The 19,140-nt window shown below is 33.1% G+C and overlaps 1 protein-coding gene across 3 annotated transcripts in view; it reads right to left on the bottom strand.

Moving 5' to 3' along the window:
• The window catches only part of DPP10 (dipeptidyl peptidase like 10), a 1,408,189-nt gene that overhangs the window by 53,112 nt on the left and 1,335,937 nt on the right, over positions 1 to 19,140 (bottom strand). For all 3 annotated transcript variants that reach the window (XM_064382830.1, XM_064382829.1, XM_064382831.1), the window contains exons 12-13: positions 15,302 to 15,340; positions 10,555 to 10,662 (exon numbers count right to left, since the gene is read on the bottom strand). In XM_064382830.1, the coding sequence (XP_064238900.1) occupies positions 10,555 to 10,662; positions 15,302 to 15,340 (147 nt within the window). The remainder of the gene's footprint in view (positions 1 to 10,554; positions 10,663 to 15,301; positions 15,341 to 19,140) is intronic.

Raw genomic sequence — 19,140 nt, 5'->3', positions numbered from 1 at the left:
AATGCAACATTTTACATTTTATTACTCTTATTATCTTTATGGTGCTGAAAGAACATCAACAATTGGATAGAATGAACTCCTTCAAGTCAATTCCTCTATTCTTCAGACACTACATTAGCCTTTGAACACTTACTTGATTTCTGTAAAGTAAGACGTTCCAATATCTTTTTGCTTTCTCTGTCACATAGCTGTGATTGATCATTTAACCGAGGAGCCTCAGTTCTTTCCACTGGATTATGATATTTAGATATCAAGATCTGGGGTTAGGTATACTCATTGCAATTCTAATCTTACTAGTTCCAGGAATTTTTTTTTAAATGAGGGCATACAAATCTCTATAGATAGATGAAGCAGATAGATGGATGGACAGATAAAGAGAGAGATTTCCATATACTCCCTGTTTCTCTGTTCATGTGTATATATATTTCTGTGTGCTTGTACTAATACATCCTATTACGTGTACATCAGTTTTATTTATATTTAGGTAGACTTGCTTATCTTAGTATTTCAATTCAGGACTTAATATCTTCATTCATTTAAGTTTCCTTAAAAATATGTACATGATTCAACAAATACATTATATAGATATGTATAGATATGTATGTATGTATGTATATATGCTCAGAGAGGTCTGGTCTCATACTTATGCCCACTCTTACTTATCATATTAAAAATTTATTAATTTTCTAATTGTTCCTTTTCTTTTAAAAATTATAATAAAATCATTTATTTCATAATTATAAATATAATCCTAAATATGCCAATACATGTAAATTCAAGCCTTTCCCCATCTTTTTTATTCCTGCATAATTCTCTGTTGTGTGAATGGACCATAATTTATTCAACCAGCCTCCAATGACTTACATCTCAAATAATGCTGCAGTGATTAATTCTATGTATACGTTTGTTGTTCGTTTGTTCAACGTGCAAGGATACATCTGTATCATCCATAGATGCAGTATCATCTTGCACATCTACCAAAGATCCACTCCATAGATGCAGTATCATCTTGCACATCTACCAACAATATATACGAGTGCCTTCTCCCCCCAGAGATATGTTACAGAGTGTGTTGTTCAGTGTGAATTTTGACATCCTGGTAAGTGATATAAGTGACACTATGATGTATCGATTAAAACTCCCTTCTGGAATAAAAGAATTATTTGACCTGTGGCTTGGAGTGTGCTTGGTCAGTTTTCTATCCTTATCTGTCACTCTTCTATCCTTATCTGTCACTCTTCTTTAGGAATCACTTGGTGCTACAGACAGAATGTTTCCATTCTCTTTGCAAACTCATATGTTGTAGAACTAGTGTGATAGTATTTGGAGGTGGCGTTTGGGGGAAGTAATTAGATAATAAGAGTGAATAACTCTCATGAGATGAGTTCCCTTGTAAGAAAAGAGAGAGATAATCTGTCTCTCTCTGCCACGTGAGGATACAGCAAGAAGGCCACCATCTGCAACTAGGAAGTGAGTCCTCACCAGAAACAAATCAGCGGGTGCCTTGATGTTGGAATTCTCAGCCTCCAATATTTTGAAGAATCGATGTCTGTTGATTAAGCCACGAAGTCTATAGTATCTGTTACGGCAGCCCACACTAAGACACCTGAACTAAAGAAAAACTGCCTCACCCAAGAGCACACTCTGCAGAGACAGCCCTCATTTAAAGCCAGACTGATCAATATTGGCAGGCAGAAACCAAGCCCTCTTGCTCTGACTTAGGACTGCTCTGAAGGGCCATGCCATCTGAGGCCTGAACTCTCTGTGGATCAGCTGAGGCATTCATTCAGAGGGCACCACAGCTCAAATTACTCTGTCCAATCTTGCTTCTGTCCCCTTCTTTCCAAAGTTATTGATCTCCTCTGGATTAATTGGCCTGTGGGATAATCTTCATTTCACCATTTGCTTTCTGTGGAATTCAATTTATGAAGTTATCTTGCTGTAGTTTCATTTTGTTTTTATCTTAGAAGTTGAAAATATCTATTTTTTATAATGTTATAACTGCAAATGGTCATTTGATGATATTTAATTCACACTGGAGTACTGTTTTAAAGAACTCCTCTGCTTTGTAATTATATATCTGAGGGAGGATTTTCATCATGTATTGAACAGTTTTATTCCTACTTTTCATTTTGCTCATATAGCAAATTTGTATATCTATTGCCAGCCTATATTTTGTTCTTTAGAAGTATCTTGGACTTTCCAAAATATACATACATAAATTTGATGAAGGATTAGGTGGCTCATAGCTTTCTATTACTATTACCTAAAGACTAACACTCTATTGAGGAGCCTAAGGTGGCACTATTTGGAGTGAACAGACATTCTGATATCTAATAAACTTTTTTTGCAGGGTCCTTAATATCTATCACTACTTTCCATCTTTTCTTTCGCACAAATATTTCAAGAGACAACTCTCCCTATCATTTTTTTTTGGTCTCTCTTTTAGGTGGTATTTTTAAAAACTGTTACATCTGGTTTTGTGCATACTCAAGCTACTTCATTCTGATTCCTTATCTCAGTGCTAATTTTAAAGGGAATATTACTAATACTCCATTATCAATTATGCTATATTAATGAAACTTTTGGCAAGTGCCTTTATCACCTTAAAGAAGTTCCCTTTATTCCTAAATTTTTAAGGTTTTCAAACACTCATTTTGTTGAATCTACTTGGATCCTACATCTGCAGCTATTAAGGTGATGATAATTTTCTTATGAAGATTTAAACACAGTTAATTATCTTATATATTTTTGAATTTGTAAGGAAATTTAGCAATCCTGTGTGAAAAATATAAGTTAATTTTTATATGCATTAAATAAGTCAACTTGTCAATATTTAGTCGAGTATTTTAAACTTTCTTATATGGCCCTTGCTCATATTGTCTTAATTTGGTTTTGGTTGCAAGATGATACCTGTGTCATAAATTCTATTAAAGATATACCATCTTTTTTCATTTTCAGAATAATATAAAATTGGAAGTACATGTTCCTAGACTATTTGGTAAGATTCACTTTTAAAAACCACCTATCCCTGATGTAAAAAATTTCAAAACACTGATTCCATTTTCTTAACACTATGGATGATTTTGATTGTTTCTTAAATCTGATTTCATTTTTTCCCCAGATTGCATCCATTTCTCCTAAATTTCAAGTTTATAAACATAAAATTATCCATAATATTATTTTAATATTTTAAAAATCTGTAGTTTTGTCCCTTTCCATTATTTATAACTAGGGCAGCTCAAAAGTATAATTAACCTTGATAGCTATTACAGATTTAATTCCTTTTTCCAAAGAACTGTCTGTTTTATTATACAGTTTTATTTCATGTTTGCTTACTAGCTGAATAAGTTCTACTCTTTCATTTCTAATTTTTCTTTTACATTTGAATTTACTCTCTTCTTTTTCTGAATTCTGACATTGTATTATATACATAATTTCATGTATGAATATAAAATTATTGCATATATTTAAAAGTACTGTTTATATGTATTGCATATTTTGGTATATGTAGTATTTTCATTTAGTTCTAAGTATTTATTGATTTCTCTATGAATAAAAATTATATTTTATTTCCAAATGTATGACCTTTCAAATGTTAACATTTGTGCAATTCAATTGCATTGTCTTCAGACAGTGTAATCTGTCAACTTCCAATGCATTTTCGGTAAAAATAAATTCAGAATTAGGTTCTTATGGGAAAGTTTTATTATAACATCTATTTTCCCATACAACTGAAAGCGTAAACTAAAAGGACATTCTATACTTTACTACACATGCAAACTAACAGAATCTTCCGTTGAAAAATTTTCTGTCTTATTGGTATGTATTTGCATTTCAAGATCTCCCTAAGTAGTCTATTTTGTGTTCTTAGTGGAAACTCTCTGGATGTCTAGCTGTTTAAAGTCAATAGCAAGCCTGTGACTCCTTTATATCACCTCCTTTGTATACTATCTGATGTACTTCTGTGATTTACAAGTATTTGTTGACTAAAGGTATAAGTACAAAGACACCCAATTGGTGAGATATGAGACCTGCACAACCCAAAGGCTGGCACAGAGTTCTAAAGTCAGACATTTTACGGCCAAGTTCCCACAGAAAAGTAACTCAGTGGATACCTCCTCTTACTCATTTCCAGGCCCTGCTTTGAATGAGAAAAGGACAGGACACTAAAATTCCAATGTTTTAGTGAATCTTTTATGCAAATTTCAAGATAAAAAAATCTCAAAACATTTAAAAAAAGTGAAGAAACTTTGTTCAATATTTGAAAATATCTGGAGACACTTTTGGTCCACAGATTTCTAGGTTAATTATTTTCTGTTTTTCAGGGTATTTTGGGGTGTGTGTGTGTGGGTGTGCATCTGTGTATGTGTTTTAAGGACAAATGAGATGCACATTAAAATTGCCATGAGTAAAAACTCAATGCTTTGAAAAATGTTTGAACACAGTATAAAAAAATAAAACTATACACTATTTACTTCAATGATCCATTTAGTTCAAAATATTACACTTTCAAGTGTAGGACCAAAAGATTTCTTGCTGGAAGCCATAATAACAACCCTACATCCTTTTGATTTTATTTTAAACAGCTGTAATTGCCTGGCTTGCTTTTTATCTACCAGGGCAAATGTGGAATGGGGAAGAAGTTGAACTTGCATTTTGCATATAATAGCAAAGATTTACTTTCCAATAATCTATATAAGAATCTCACAGCAGTAAGCACATTAATTTTGACCTGGTTAATAATCTTAATAACAATCAGAATATGGTAGATGACTGAACAACAGTTATAAAATAAATATCAAGGGATTTGAGCATATTTCACAAGGGGGTGTTTGTACTTCAATTAGGTTTTCAAGCACCTTCAGCAGAAATACAATCATAGGAAAGGCCACTTACAAAGCAGGAGAGAATAGCAATTTTTACTCTACAGTAACCTTTCTTTCTGTGCATCCATAATCTCTGCAATATTAACTTGATAGAATAGAAATACTGAATATAAATATAAAACTGTAGTAGACTTTTGATAAAGGCAATATGACAATGTATTTTAAATTGAACTAATATTTCAACTTTAATTGTAGACTAAAAAGCAACACAACTCACGAGTTCATTCATTCTTAAAAGAGGGCTAGAAATTTGGAATAGAATTTTTATTTGGAACATTAGACATCAGACAAGTCACCTTGAATTCATGGAGATTTTCTTGTTCAAGGAAGTTAAATATTAGTTTAATAGTTCTATTTACAAATTGGAAACACATTAGTATCCATACAAGTTTAACAGTACATGTGCTTTTTACCTAATTACACATTATTCATTCAAATTTCTTATATTAATTTTTAACTTTTATAGCTTTTAAATAAGGGAAATGTTGTAGTGCTTAAAAATAGCATGCTTTAATCTGCCATCTATTCATCACATGAGATGAGCTAATTGTTTTCAGACAATGTCCTAATCACTTACAGCAGTGAAATTTAATGCAAAAATTTTATTGGGTTGATTAGGTGATAGAATTGTGGATTGGGGGCATGCTATTTTCCACAGTATTTGTAATGAATAATGCCACTTAAAATTGTTCCAAGTGAAATCATCAGCCCTCATGGGCAAAATCTCATGTTGCTGATAGAGAAAGTGAATGGATTCACCAACATATAATTTTTCATTTAACACAATTTTAGAAGATGACAGGACAATTCCTTACACGCATGAATCTGAACAACTGAACATAATTAAAACTCTGCTTACTCCAAATTTGAGAGAAAAAGGTACTATACCTTTGATAAAAACCTATCTCTTAGCTACAGCCTGAATTGCATGATGTAGAATGTTACAGTTCCTGAGATGAGAATTCAGAAGATACAAGTCTACATAACAAATATTTATCAGGGAGGGAAGGGGTGAATATTTAAAGTGATCAAAAGTTTAATGGTCTGGGGTAAGAAGCCTTGTATCCCTGTATGACTCGGGAAGTACATAAACTGATAGTAATATGCATACTAAACACTCTGTCCAGAAGAACAAATACTTTGGCTATATAGATCTCCAGGAAAGCCAGTTTTATTTAATATTGTCTTTAATGGAATATTGAAAGTGGTGAAAACACTCACAAATTTTGCTTTCATATATTCATAGTGAAAGTGATCTGGAAATTCATATATTAGGGCTTAGAAATCTTTTACTTTTGATCCAGCTATTCCAGTTTTGTTAATCAATACTGAAGAAAGAATCCACAATATAAATAAGCTTTATATACAGTGACATCTATCATTACAACAAATTGCCACTAAATTAAACACACAACAACAAATAATGGTTATTGATGCACATCTAGTCAACTCAGTACTAATCTTCTAAAGAATTATTTTTCAAAATTATTATTGTGGGAAAAGTAAGGATTTAAAATTTAAATTTGACATATCAGGATGCAATAGTGTAGTTTACATAAAGTTACGATAATGTTTAAATGAAGGCTGGAGGAAAACACATGCATTCTTTTCTCTTTTTATTTTTATCTTCTGGAATCACTTTAACAACGACAGCTTTTGTAAATGAGAAAGAAAATCCACTAAAATATATGTAATGACAACCATCACTCTCCGTAATGAAAATAGCCTGAAAGCAATAATTTTTTAGCTTGGTCTCTAATTAATGGTTTTTATCTACTTACTGATAATAAGAGACAGCAAAATGTTTGCAAAAATTTAGCAATTTCATTTAGCAAGGTATTTCAAATAAATGGATATATTGTGAGTGAACCAGTAAGCTCTCAAACATAGGTAAGCGCCAGGTACTGCAAAGGTGATCGGCTGACTGTTAGCTGCCAAGGCCCGAGGCCTATCATTTCTCGCTTTTCAGGCATGACAATTTTAAGTAGAATTATGTAGCATGGCAAGGGAAGGAAAGGGGGTAAAAAGTCATCAATGCTGGCATGCATTGTTGTTTAGGCTGTAAATTACTATACTATTTTTTGGAGTACCAATTTGGCATTACATATCACAACTTAAACAAATACATGCATATGGCTATTCTCTGCCTAAGTATCTTTTAACATCTAGAAATATAATTTTGTGGGAAGAATTATAAATAGAAAAAAGTGTTTATAAGTGTTTTTAACTCTGAATTCTAACATCAAAATATAGAAATGACTTTAATGATTAATACACTAGGCTCATTTAAATACAGTACCGGCTAGGCGTGGTGGCTCATGCCTCTATTCCCAGCACTTTGGGAGGCTGAGGCAGGCGGATCACCTGATGTCAGAAGTTCGAGACCAGCCTGGCCAACACGGTGAAACCCTGCCTCTACTAAAAATACAAAAATTAGCTGGGCATGGTGGCGGGCACCTGTAATCCCAGCTACTTGGGAGGCTGAGGTAGGAGAATAACTTGAATCGGGAGGTGGGAGTTGCAGTGAGCTGAGATTGTGTCACTGCACTCCAGCCTGGGTAACAAAGTGAGACTCTGTCTCAAGAAACAATATATAAACAAATAAATATAGTACAGTATGTCTACTTGATGTAATGGTGAGCAGCTATTAAAATCACAGGAAAGAAAAATATAAAATATTAGGAATACAATTAAATCTTGTGAGAAAATGCTCATTATTTATACCTTTCATGTTACAAATCTATATTATGATATAATTGCAATCTTTAGGGGAAAACTTTATATTTCTTATGTAAAAAAGAATTGGAAATATACACAATAATGGTTTAAAAGTATGAGAATGTGAGGTGATGATATTGTGGGTGATTTTATAGAATCTTTTATTCAGTTTATGCAGTTTAAATTTTTCATTATTTTCTAGTGTATATATGTCAATTAGGCAGTCATAATTCACAAATAGCTTTTTTGTTAGCTATTTTTAAATTGAGGCAATGTGATTCAAACTATTTCCTAAAATAATGTATGTGTTTGTGTTTGTTTAAAGTTAAGTATAAATTGTATTTACCTAGCACTGACTTCTGACTCATTAGCAAAGTAGATAAATTTTAATCAATTGCCAAAATATTCATAAATAATCATGCAGTCATGTTCATTTCTCAATAAAGCAAACCACAAATTACCTGAACAGCAACTAGAATAGAAAAAAAAAATGTTTTCTACTTCAATGAAGGCTTTGTTATAGTCTCCATATAGAAGAGGAACAAAGTAAATACAATGTAGAACTTTACCTTAGGAAGTTTTTCATTTCAGAAATACAGGAATTAGCCTTAATGTTAGGCTGGTTTGATTGGGAAATAGAAGGTATTTCTTCCCTAGGCTTTAAAAAAAAACTCTTGGTTTGGGTGGGTAAATATCTTAATTCCTATTTGTCAACATCATACTTTTAAAAAGATATTATTTCTATTATTTATTTGTTGAATAATGGATACAAAAATATAGTTAGATAGAATGAGTAAGATCTAGTATTTGATAGCACAACAGGGTACCTACAGTCAAGGGCAGATTGTCTTCTTTTGGGAATTATATCTACAAAGATGTATTGAACATCTCTTTCTATCCGTCACTATCTCTTATAAATATCTATAATTTATGTGTAATCTTCTTTACCACTTAGATTTTCACAGAGCTTCTTGAGTATAAAATACTGAAATTTAAAAATTCAATGAAATGCCATAATCAGTTATCAGATTTGGAAAGTGTGATATTTTTGGGGCCAAAATAGTTCTCTGGTATTTGTGATAACCAAGTTGACTCTTAATTAGCAAAAGTTTATAAAGTAAGGTCATTTGCTAGTCTATTTCCCTTCAGTTTCGTAAAAAAAGTTCCCTTAATTATACCTGACTTATATAATCACTTAATAGCTAGATATAAAAACACTCAAAATTTGATTCACCTATAACTGCATACATTTATTTAGAGCATAAATAGGATCACATTATACATTAGTTTATAACTTGTTTTTCTACCGTAATAATATACTATGAAAATCAATCTCCATTTCTACCATGGAAATTGTATGTGTTCCAAATTATTCATTTCAGCCTTGATTAAAATTAAAGTTAAAATAATGACAATTATTTTAATAGCACAGACACTAAACAAGCTTTAAATTTTAAATTATTAACGTAAGATTTTGGGACTCTAAACCATTAAGCTGTCCAATACAAATGTAGAAAGATAATGGTAATCATTTGAGAATGTGCACAGGTCTTAAAAGTTCTAAAAACATAAAAGTAGTAAGGTCAGTTAGGTGTCTTTGACACATTTGTATTTACTCTATATTTTGTAACTGTGGAATTATTCTTGGCTAATTCGTACAACTCTCATAAAGACTCCAGTTTAGCTACAATGACTTACCATTACAAAACCTTTAACATGTGTGTGAGACTAGATTATTTATTTATATGAAGGATGCTTTATTTTATCATGAATCCTTGCTTTTGGAAATTAAATTCATATTGACTCGTTAACCTTGTCATATTTAAACTAATTAACTGAATTTTCTAATTTTTTTTTTTTTTTTTTGAGACAGAGTCTCACTCTGTCACCAGGTTGGAGTGCAGTGGCGTGATCTCAGCTCACTGCAACCTTGGCCTCCCGAGTTCAAGCAATTCTCCTGCCTCAGCCTCCTGAGTAGCTGGGACTACAGGCACGCGCCACCACCCCCAGCTAATTTTTGTATTTTTACTAGAGATGGTGTTTCACCATGTTGGCCAGGATAGTCTCAATCTCTTGACCTCATGATCTGCCCGCCTCGGCCTCCCAAAGTGCTGTGATTACAGATGTGAGTCACCGCACCTGGCCGAATTTTCTAATTTTTATAATAAAACTTTATAAACTCTTAATATTCTTTTGATTAGATAAAAAATAACACTTCCCCTCTTTTCATCAGAAAGTCTATAATAATATAACATACATTCTATTTTATAACATGAAATCTATGTTATTTAACATAAAACATCTATTTTATCCTGTGTTTTTAAAAATCAGGCCGGGCGTAGTGGCTCACACCTGTAATCCAAGCACTTTGGAGGCCAAGGCGGGCAGATCACCTGAGGTCATGAGTTCAAGACCAGCCTGACCAACATGGTGAAACCCCGTCTTTATTTAAAAAATAAATTAAAAAATAAAAAAAATAAAAATCTGCACTATATTTGCTTGTGGGGATGTGCTTTAATTTATTAAATCATCAATTTTTGATGGACATTTAGGTTGTTTTGAGTATTTAAAACTTTTATAACACCTGGAAAATATTACTTGTACAAAATAGACTATATGTATTCATTGAATAAAAAATCTTCTTTAGATTGTCTCAGGTTCTTAAAGTTGGATGCTTTTTATTTATTAAATTCTATATTCCAAAGCCCTTAGTTCATAGGACACACATGTAACTCATTACATTGTATTGAGTGTTGAGACTGTTTTGTGGGAAGGTAAAGCTTGAATTCATGACTGTAGATGGAGGTCTTCTTCCTAAGATGTCTTTGAGTTATATATATGGCTGGGCTTCACAGCCATGAACTACAGGTTTAGAATGCCACAAGAACTGGGCCTTCAGGGACATGAGGACAATAAAATCAAAACATGCAAAAAAGCCAGCACTTACCTGGATGAGGAACATAGCTATGTGATGAAATTCTCCACGACCACCTTGCTTAACAGGAACTGTCATGAAAAATTTGCTGCCATCTCTAGAAAACACAGGCTCCTCATTCTAAAATATAAAAGAGCATAAAACAATCTCAAAAGGGCACATGCAATCTGTGCTGCCTACTACTGTTAATTCCTGCATGGGTTCTACCAAGTATTGATTTAAAATTAGTTAGGAAACGGTCACATTATTTTAAAACATCAATGTATGCTATTTTTTAAAGTAGATCTGATACATTGTGTATGTATGTGGTTGAGTTGTGGGAAGGATGAGAAAAATTTGTGCATGGTGGATATGAATGATTTACTATTAAAGACACTTTTTAAAATGGTTCAAACAAGAAATGTCATATCTTCACATAAGATTTTTAGTGATATAATCTTCAAAGATAAGGAACATGCAAACATCTGCACCAGCTTATCAAAATAAATATTTTAATTATAAAATTCTATAATAAATTTTCTGAAATCCTTTCTTCAGCAACTGTAGTTACTTGAAGATTCATTTCTGATAATGTATTCATAAATTTACCAAAAATACAAAAGCCAACAGGCCATAAGATTGAAAGGATTCTATAGAAAGTTATTTAATTCAAATTTCCCATCCTTACCACTCATCTCTCTACAAACACAAATGCCTACCTACAACTGTGACCCTATTTGATTATTTTTATTTTTAATTAAACTCTAGTGACACATTATCAAATCAATAGAATTATTTTTGAAAATTAAATGATGGAAGTTTATATATATATATATAAATTATATATTTTATATATATAATTATATATATATAAAAACTTCCATTATTTAATTTTGATTTATATATATAATTATATATATATATATAGAGAGAGAGAGAGAGAGAGAGAGAGACTGCTCTCTTTCTTCAGGAAAAACATTAAGAAAATGAATTTATCTGACAAAATATTGAATTTTTCCTGCTGGATTAATGAGAATGATTATATATATGGTATACAGAAACGCTTTGATATGGGTCCCGAGTAGGTCTGCACAATGGCCTTCAAGCCCTTTTAGATGACTTGGCCCTCTACTGTCTTTCTGATCTCATCTTTTTCATTCTCTTGCTTCTTCACTAGGTTTCTTCATGATCCTGCTCCAGGGGTTTTGTATTTTGTATTCCCTTGGTCTGGCTCTTCCTCTTATCCCTTTCAGGTCTCTGATCTGAAATCTCCTTATGAATAAGGTGTTTTCTTATTACCTTATCTCCTAATGAATAAGGTGTTTTCTTATAACAGTGACTATCATGAAAATTAAGCTCAATAATTATTTACTGATTGAATCAGTCAATAACTATTTTAATATACTGAACAGTCTGATTTTAGCTTCATTCATAATACATCTCTTGATAGTAAAATAAGGATATTTCCTTATCTGCCTTATGAACATTCATGAAAATGTAAGTAATATATGTAACAAATTAAAAACTCTAAAGTAATATACCATTCAAGATTGGAAAAATTGTATAACTGAGCATAGATACTGACAAAATACTTGACTGAGTGAAACACTTCTTTAAACTATAATAAAGTCAATAATTCTATTTGTTCCATCTCCTGCTCCTGTGGGAAAATCCAAGCTCTCTCTGGGAGTTTCTTTTGTCTGGACAACCTTTCTATCTTCCTTTTCCTGCAAAATCTTACTGATTTTTTACTTGCTCTTATGAAACAAAAGAATTTCCAAAATTTCCCTAGTTAGGAAATCTCTCTTCAGCTATTCTAAAAAGTATCTTGTATTCATCACTATTATGGATTCCAATGCACTCTATTATATTGATCTATTAATATGTTGGCTTTCTTCACTAGGCAATTAATAATTAAACTAAATTTTAAATTTTATCTGTTTAGCTCTACTGCCTAGGACACAGTAGGTCCCAATTCATAATTGATGAATAGATGAATGTATCAATACAGTGAACAAAAATACTTGTTACATATATCACTCTATCCACCAGATTTACTCCCACATAGCAGCTCTTGCCTTACCATTCTCCCTTTGTGCTTCGCTCAAAAGACGAATAGCCTTTTTCTCATATACAAATATATAAGCAATCTCCCATTTACATTGCCTCCTCCCCAGTTCTAGAATCTTAGAAGTAGTTCAGAAAAGGAATAGATGGGGGCTACATCTCAAATGCCTTGCTGGACTAAGAAAATCTGCCCCCTACACTTGACAATGTCTGGTGATAAAATATTCAGTTCCATACAGATAATGCCAGTTTCATAACATTACACAAGTCAGTGTTTTTGACACACAAGGCAGCCAACTGGGGATACTGGACTCTATCCCTTGACCAAATGTATTACACATTGGTCATCCCAACTGCAAGTCCCTTGAAAGCTAGGCCAAGCATGCATATTTCTCTTTGCCTTTTCTACTATGCCAAAAGAGAGTATATGATCATTCTGTTAAATTTATAATGATCTTAGAAATTTGCTGCTTATTACTGCTACCATGCTCATCCATTAAATTTCATATAATTCTAAGTATTTCATAAAATTCCCTTAGAGCTGGAGAAAAAAATCAACTGTGATAAACGACCAACGGCATTTACTAACTGAATAATTAATAACTGGATGTTTTGTTTTTTAAAAAAGTTTCTATTAAACATTCATACATTTGGGATTTAAAAATTAGATAGCATAATCTCAAACGAGCATGCATTATGTTGACATATGTTAAACTATTATGAATGTCTCTGGCAATAAAATTAATAGGAAAAGATGTTTAGTAATGGAGGGCAATTCAGAATGCTTCAGTATTCATTATGTTATTTATTTTTCATTGTTCTTATTTTCTGTATCTAACTGAAATTTGTGAGTCTATTATTGACTGTAAAATAAGGGGTTTTTTCAATTTTATTTTGCACATTGACTAAGGTAAAAGTATTTGTATTAATAGACAACCATGTATGAAGACACATATATGCATAATATATATACAAACATATAACTGTGTCTATCCATCTACCTATCCTTCAGATAACTAATTATTTATAATCCTTTTTCCTTTTTTTCTTAAGCATTCGGTAATTATCGATTGAGCTCTTCTTACATATTGAATTCTATACTGGGCATTTGGTTTACAATTAGGAGCAAAATATAAACATCCCCATGCCCTTGTAACTTAGCAAAAAAACCCCAAACCAAAAAACATAGCAATAATTGTGTAAGTGTTACACAAAGATTACATTTAACTTTCATATAACTTTTAGTGAGAGACGTGATTTGGTTAGGCTAGTTAGAGGAAGTGATTTCTTAAGTGGGTGATTTAAACCAAAGTTTGAAAAATAAATAGGCTTCAAATAAGGAAGTTTGAAGGAATTTTGTTCCGAAGGAAGGGCACTTATGAAGTCCCTGGGCATATGAGGGTCCATGTAGCTAGACTGGAGAAAACAGGTAAAATGATTATATGACACAGAGCTGAAAAAGCTTTCAATTTAATCCCTTGTGGACATTTTAGGGATGCTAGTCTTTATCTGAATGACAGAAAGAAGAGAGGAAACTTCTTTGAGTTACAGAAGTGCAAGTATGAGGAGAATGTTAGTAGCAACAATTAAATGCATATTTTAAAAAGGTCACTCAGCCAGCCTGTAGCATGAATAGATTGGCAGGTGCCTGAGGGCTTGAGACTTGCTGTATCTGTAGTTTGAATATGGACAGTGTTTGTAAATTAGAGAAAAATAAACTGACTTAAGAAATGTTTGAAAGTAAAATCAAAGTAAAATCTTTACATGTTAATTACACATATAGATAAAAATGAGAAAAGACTCAAGGATGACTGTTGGGTAAATAGTTTTAAGATCTGAATGGATAATTACATCATTGACTCCTACGATAAAAATAAGTAAGACTGACTAAAAGAAGAATGTGATCAGTTTAGACCTGGGGAGTATGAAGCTATTTTTATGGATTTAGGAGGAGATGGTAAGCATAAATTTATATATTTCAGAACTCATTGAAGTATCTCCATACATGTGAAAGTCTCAAAATATGGGTGGTCATTAACACCATAGACACCTAGAGAAAGAATACAAAATAAAAGAGGGCTTTAGAGAACAAAAAGAAAACCAAAGCAAACCATACCACATATATTATTTCCCTTTGCAAAAAGCAGTAATGGAGTTAAGAGTAAAATGAATTCAGCTATATTTAAATAAGCTATTGTGTTTCCTTCTGAATTGTCCAGGAGGAGACCCTGCAACAGTGATTAGGTTTTTAGTCCGTCATGTTCTTAATTCCAGCCTCATTCATGTCACAAACTAGAATTGTGAGCTACCATACAACTAAGAAGAGAAGCATTTATTTAAATAATCTCCATGATCAATTTATGTAGAGGTCTGGTGAATTTTTAAGAACAATGCTAATAATTTCCACTTTGGTTAGGTCCTCAGTTTTTTCTCCTTCATCTACACAAAAGCATACTTACATGAAATATTTTAAAAAGTGATTCTGACAGTTATTCTGCAATTTATGTCTCACAAAAAACAGAAGTAACCTTTTCACAAATGGTATCACAGAAAGCCCAAATCATAAGCGATCCTTTTAATGAAAAAGAATCACCCTTTCAAACCCAGCAAAGCCTTAAACTCATACTTTTTTACACAAAGTTATCACATAAGAAATGGGTGAACATAAGGATGGACACAATGGCCAAAATGTGACAGACCACCTATACTATACCTGCTTAGAGAGCCACGTATCTGATGTCATCTCATATTTCTGAAACAAAACAATTAACTCCATGAAGCATCTAAAGACCAAAATGAGCATGTATCAATTTAACTTTTTTTAAACACAGTTATCATCAGGTTTTTTTTCCCTCTCCTCAACTGGTGAAATACCCTGAGAGATCTCATTGTCATTATTGATTTAATCTGAATGAGTAAGTAGAGAATAGGGACTAAATGATAATTTAATTATAAAGTCTTTTCTTTGGTGAACTCTTTCAGAATTCCCAGCAGTACCTCACCAGGGATAAGAGATCATTTTCCAGCTCTGTTTGATTACCTCATTCAAACTGTTCTGAGCCACCAGACACTGTCTCTTTTCACCTCTAGGCATCACTGAGGGACAAAATTATTAAGTCCTTCAAAGGAACTGGGCAAACAGCCAGGAATAAAATTAAAAAGTGGACATTCTTTCAATATTTAATTTATTCATAATCATGGCCGGTTTTTTTCTTCTTAGTACCTCAGTCTTTGAGAAAAAATAGCAAACATTTGAAATGACAAAATTATGTGTCCCTTCAAAACAGTCTTGCATCAGATCAGAGCCAAAATCATATTGCTAAAAAGCAAAATTAGACTAATTTGACCCCAAGGTAAATATGTGTAGATAGGACAAGTTTTAGTAATACCATTTACATTTAATGACATAAAATACTTGTAGTTTTCTCAAAGAAATGATTCTATAATAAAAGTATTCAAATTAAGAAACATTAATAACAATGCATTAGGGGCTTTTCTATATGCAGAGGTACCCTTCTCAAATTGTTAATAATAAATTATTTGTAGGTTTTTAAATACTAATTTCTCTTTCTAAATCCATATTATTATATTATAATTGATCACTTTCTTTTTTCAGAGCATTTTCCCCATAGATATTCATTACATGAAGATATCAAAAAAAATCTAACTGAATCATCTTTATTCTCCATTTGCACCCTCACATTAACCATTCTTGAGATCTGTAAAACACACTAGAAATAAAATAGATTCCAATGCCACTGCTTGTTAGTACCACCAAGTATTAGTAGAACCCATGAGAGCCCAAAACTTCATGTGTTATTGTTAGTCTCATTATTTCAATTAACAGAATGGAAAATCTTTTTAACTCCACACGTAGAATAAAATATATTAGAATATCAACAAGGTGTCAAATCAAAAGTAGGATAGGACTATTGAAGCATTTCTTTGCAGTTAACTGTATGCAATGAAAATATTTAGAATATCCTTATCTAGAAGAGCTTCCTCTAATTAATTACAAAATATGTAGGTCAGTTTTTTATTTTTTATTGTACTTTAGGTTCTGGAGTTCATGTGCAGATCATGAAGGATTGTTGCATAGGTACATACACAGCATTGTGGTTTGTTGCCTCCCTCCCTCCATCACCTGTATCTGGCATTTCTCCCCATGTTATCCCTCCCCAACCTCCCCATCCCCCCACTGTGCCTCCCTTGCCCCCTTGCGACAGATCTCAGTGCGTGATGCTCCCCTCCCTGTGTCCACATGTTCTCATTGTTCAACACTCACCTATGAGTGAGAATATGCAATGTTTGATTTTCTGTTCTTGTGTTGGTTTGCTGAGAATGATGGTTTCCAGATTCATCCATGTCCCTACAAAGGACATGAACTCATACTTTTTTATGGCTGCATAGTATTCTATGGTGTATATGTGCCACATTTTCCTTATCCAGTCTATCACTGATGGGCATTTGGGTTGGTTCCAGGTCTTTGCTCTTATAAACAGTGCCGCTATGAAAATACGTGTCCATGTGTCTTTATAATAGAACGATTTATAATCCTTTGGGTATATATCCAGTAATGGGATTGCTGGGTCAAATGGAATTTCTATTTCTAAGTCCTTGAGGAATTGCCACACTATCTTCCACAATGGTTGAACTAATTTATACTCTCAACAACAGCATAAAAGTCTTCCTATTTCTCCAGATCCTCTCCAGCATCTGTTGTCTCCAGATTTTTTAATGATCGCCATTCTAACTGGCATGAGATGGTATCTCAATGTGGTTTTGATTTGCATTTCTCCAATAACCAGTGATAATGAGCATTTTTTCATATGTTTGTTGGCCTCATGTATGTCTTCTTCTGAAAAATGTCTGTTCATATCCTTTGCCCACTTTTGGATGGGTTTGTTCGTTTTCTTGTAAATCTGTTTTAGTTCTTTGTAGATTCTGGATATTAGCCCTTTGTCAGCTGCATAGATTGCAAAAATATTTTCCCGTTCTGTTGGTTGCCGGTTCACTCTAATGATTGTTTCTTTTTCTGTAAAGATGCTCTGCAGTTTAATTAGGTCCCATTTGTCTATTCTGGCTTTTGTTGCCAATGCTTTTGGTGTTTTAGTCATGAAGTCCTTGCCTATGTCTATGTCCTGAATGGTTCTGCCTAGGTTTTCTTCTAGGGCTTTTATGGTGTTAGGTCTTATGTTTAAGTCTTTAATCCATCTAGAGTTAATTTTAGTGTAAGGTGTCAGTAAGGGGTCCAGTTTCTGCTTTCTGCACATGGCTAGCCAGTTATCCCAACACCATTTATTGAATATGGGATCTTTTCCCCATTGCTTGTTTTTGTCAGATTTGTCAAAGTTCAGATGATTGTAAATGTGTGGCATTGCCTCCGAGGTCGCTGTTCTGTTTCATTGGTCTATATCTCTGTTTTGGTACCGGTACCATGCTGTTTTGATTACTGTAGCCTTGCAGTATAGTTTGAAGTCAGGTATTGTGATACATTTGGCTTTGCTTTTTTTGTTTTGTTTTGTTTAGGATTCTCTTGGCTATGTGGGCTCTCTTTTGGTTCCATATGAAGGTTGAGGTGGTTTTTTCCAGTTCTGTGAAGAAGGTCATTGGTATCTTGATTTGGATGGCGTTGAATCTTTAAATTACTTTGGGCAGTATGGCCATTTTCACGATATTGATTCTTCCTAGTCATGAGCATGGAATGTTTCTCCATCTGTTTGTGTCCTTTGTTTCCTTGAGCAGTGGTTTGTAGTTCTCCTCGAAGAGATCCTTTTTATCCTTTGTTAGTTATATTCCTAGGTATTTTATTCTTTTTGTAGCAGTTGTGAATGGGAGTTCTCTCACGATTTGGCTCTCTGTTAGTCTGTTATTGGGGTTCATGAATGCTTGTGATTTCTGCACATTGATTTTGTATCCTGAGACTTTGCTGAAGTTGCTTATCAGTTTAAAGAGGTTTTGGGCTGAGATTTTGGGTCTTCTAAATATACAATCATGCCATCTGCAAAGAGACAATTTGACTTCCTCCTTTCCTAATTGAATACCTTTTATTTTTTTTTCTTGCCTAATTGCTCTGGTAGAACTTTGAATACTATATTGAATAGGAGTAATGAGAGAGGGCATCCTTGTCTAGTGCCAGATTTCAAAGGAAATGCTTCCAGTTTTTGCCCATTCAGTGTGATATTGGCTGTAGGTTTGTCATAAATTGCTTTTATTATTTTGAGATATGTTACTTTGATACCTAGATTATTGAGAGTTTTTAGCACAAAGTGCTGCTGAATTTTGTCGGAGGATATAGGCTGATTTTTAAATTTTTACTTTAAGTTTTTATTTAAAAATCAAGATTGTGTCTCACTATGTTGCCCAGGTGGGTCTCGAACTCATGGCCTCAAGCCATCCTCCCCACTTGGCCTCCCAAAGTGGTAGAGTGGTAGGCATTTTCTTTTTTTTAAGACAGAGTCTCTCTTTCTTTGCTGCCCAGACTGGAGTGCAGTGGCCTGATCTTGGCTTACTGAAACCTCTGCCTCCCAGGTTCAAGTGATTCTCCTGCCT

Source organism: Aotus nancymaae, unplaced genomic scaffold (assembly GCF_030222135.1).
Source record: "Aotus nancymaae isolate 86718 unplaced genomic scaffold, 86718_ANA_hifiasm-v0.15.2.pri h1tg000029l, whole genome shotgun sequence".
Lineage (NCBI taxonomy): Eukaryota > Metazoa > Chordata > Mammalia > Primates > Aotidae > Aotus > Aotus nancymaae.
Note: the sequence above shows the minus strand (reverse complement) of the source record. Positions and strands in the feature narration are given on the sequence as shown.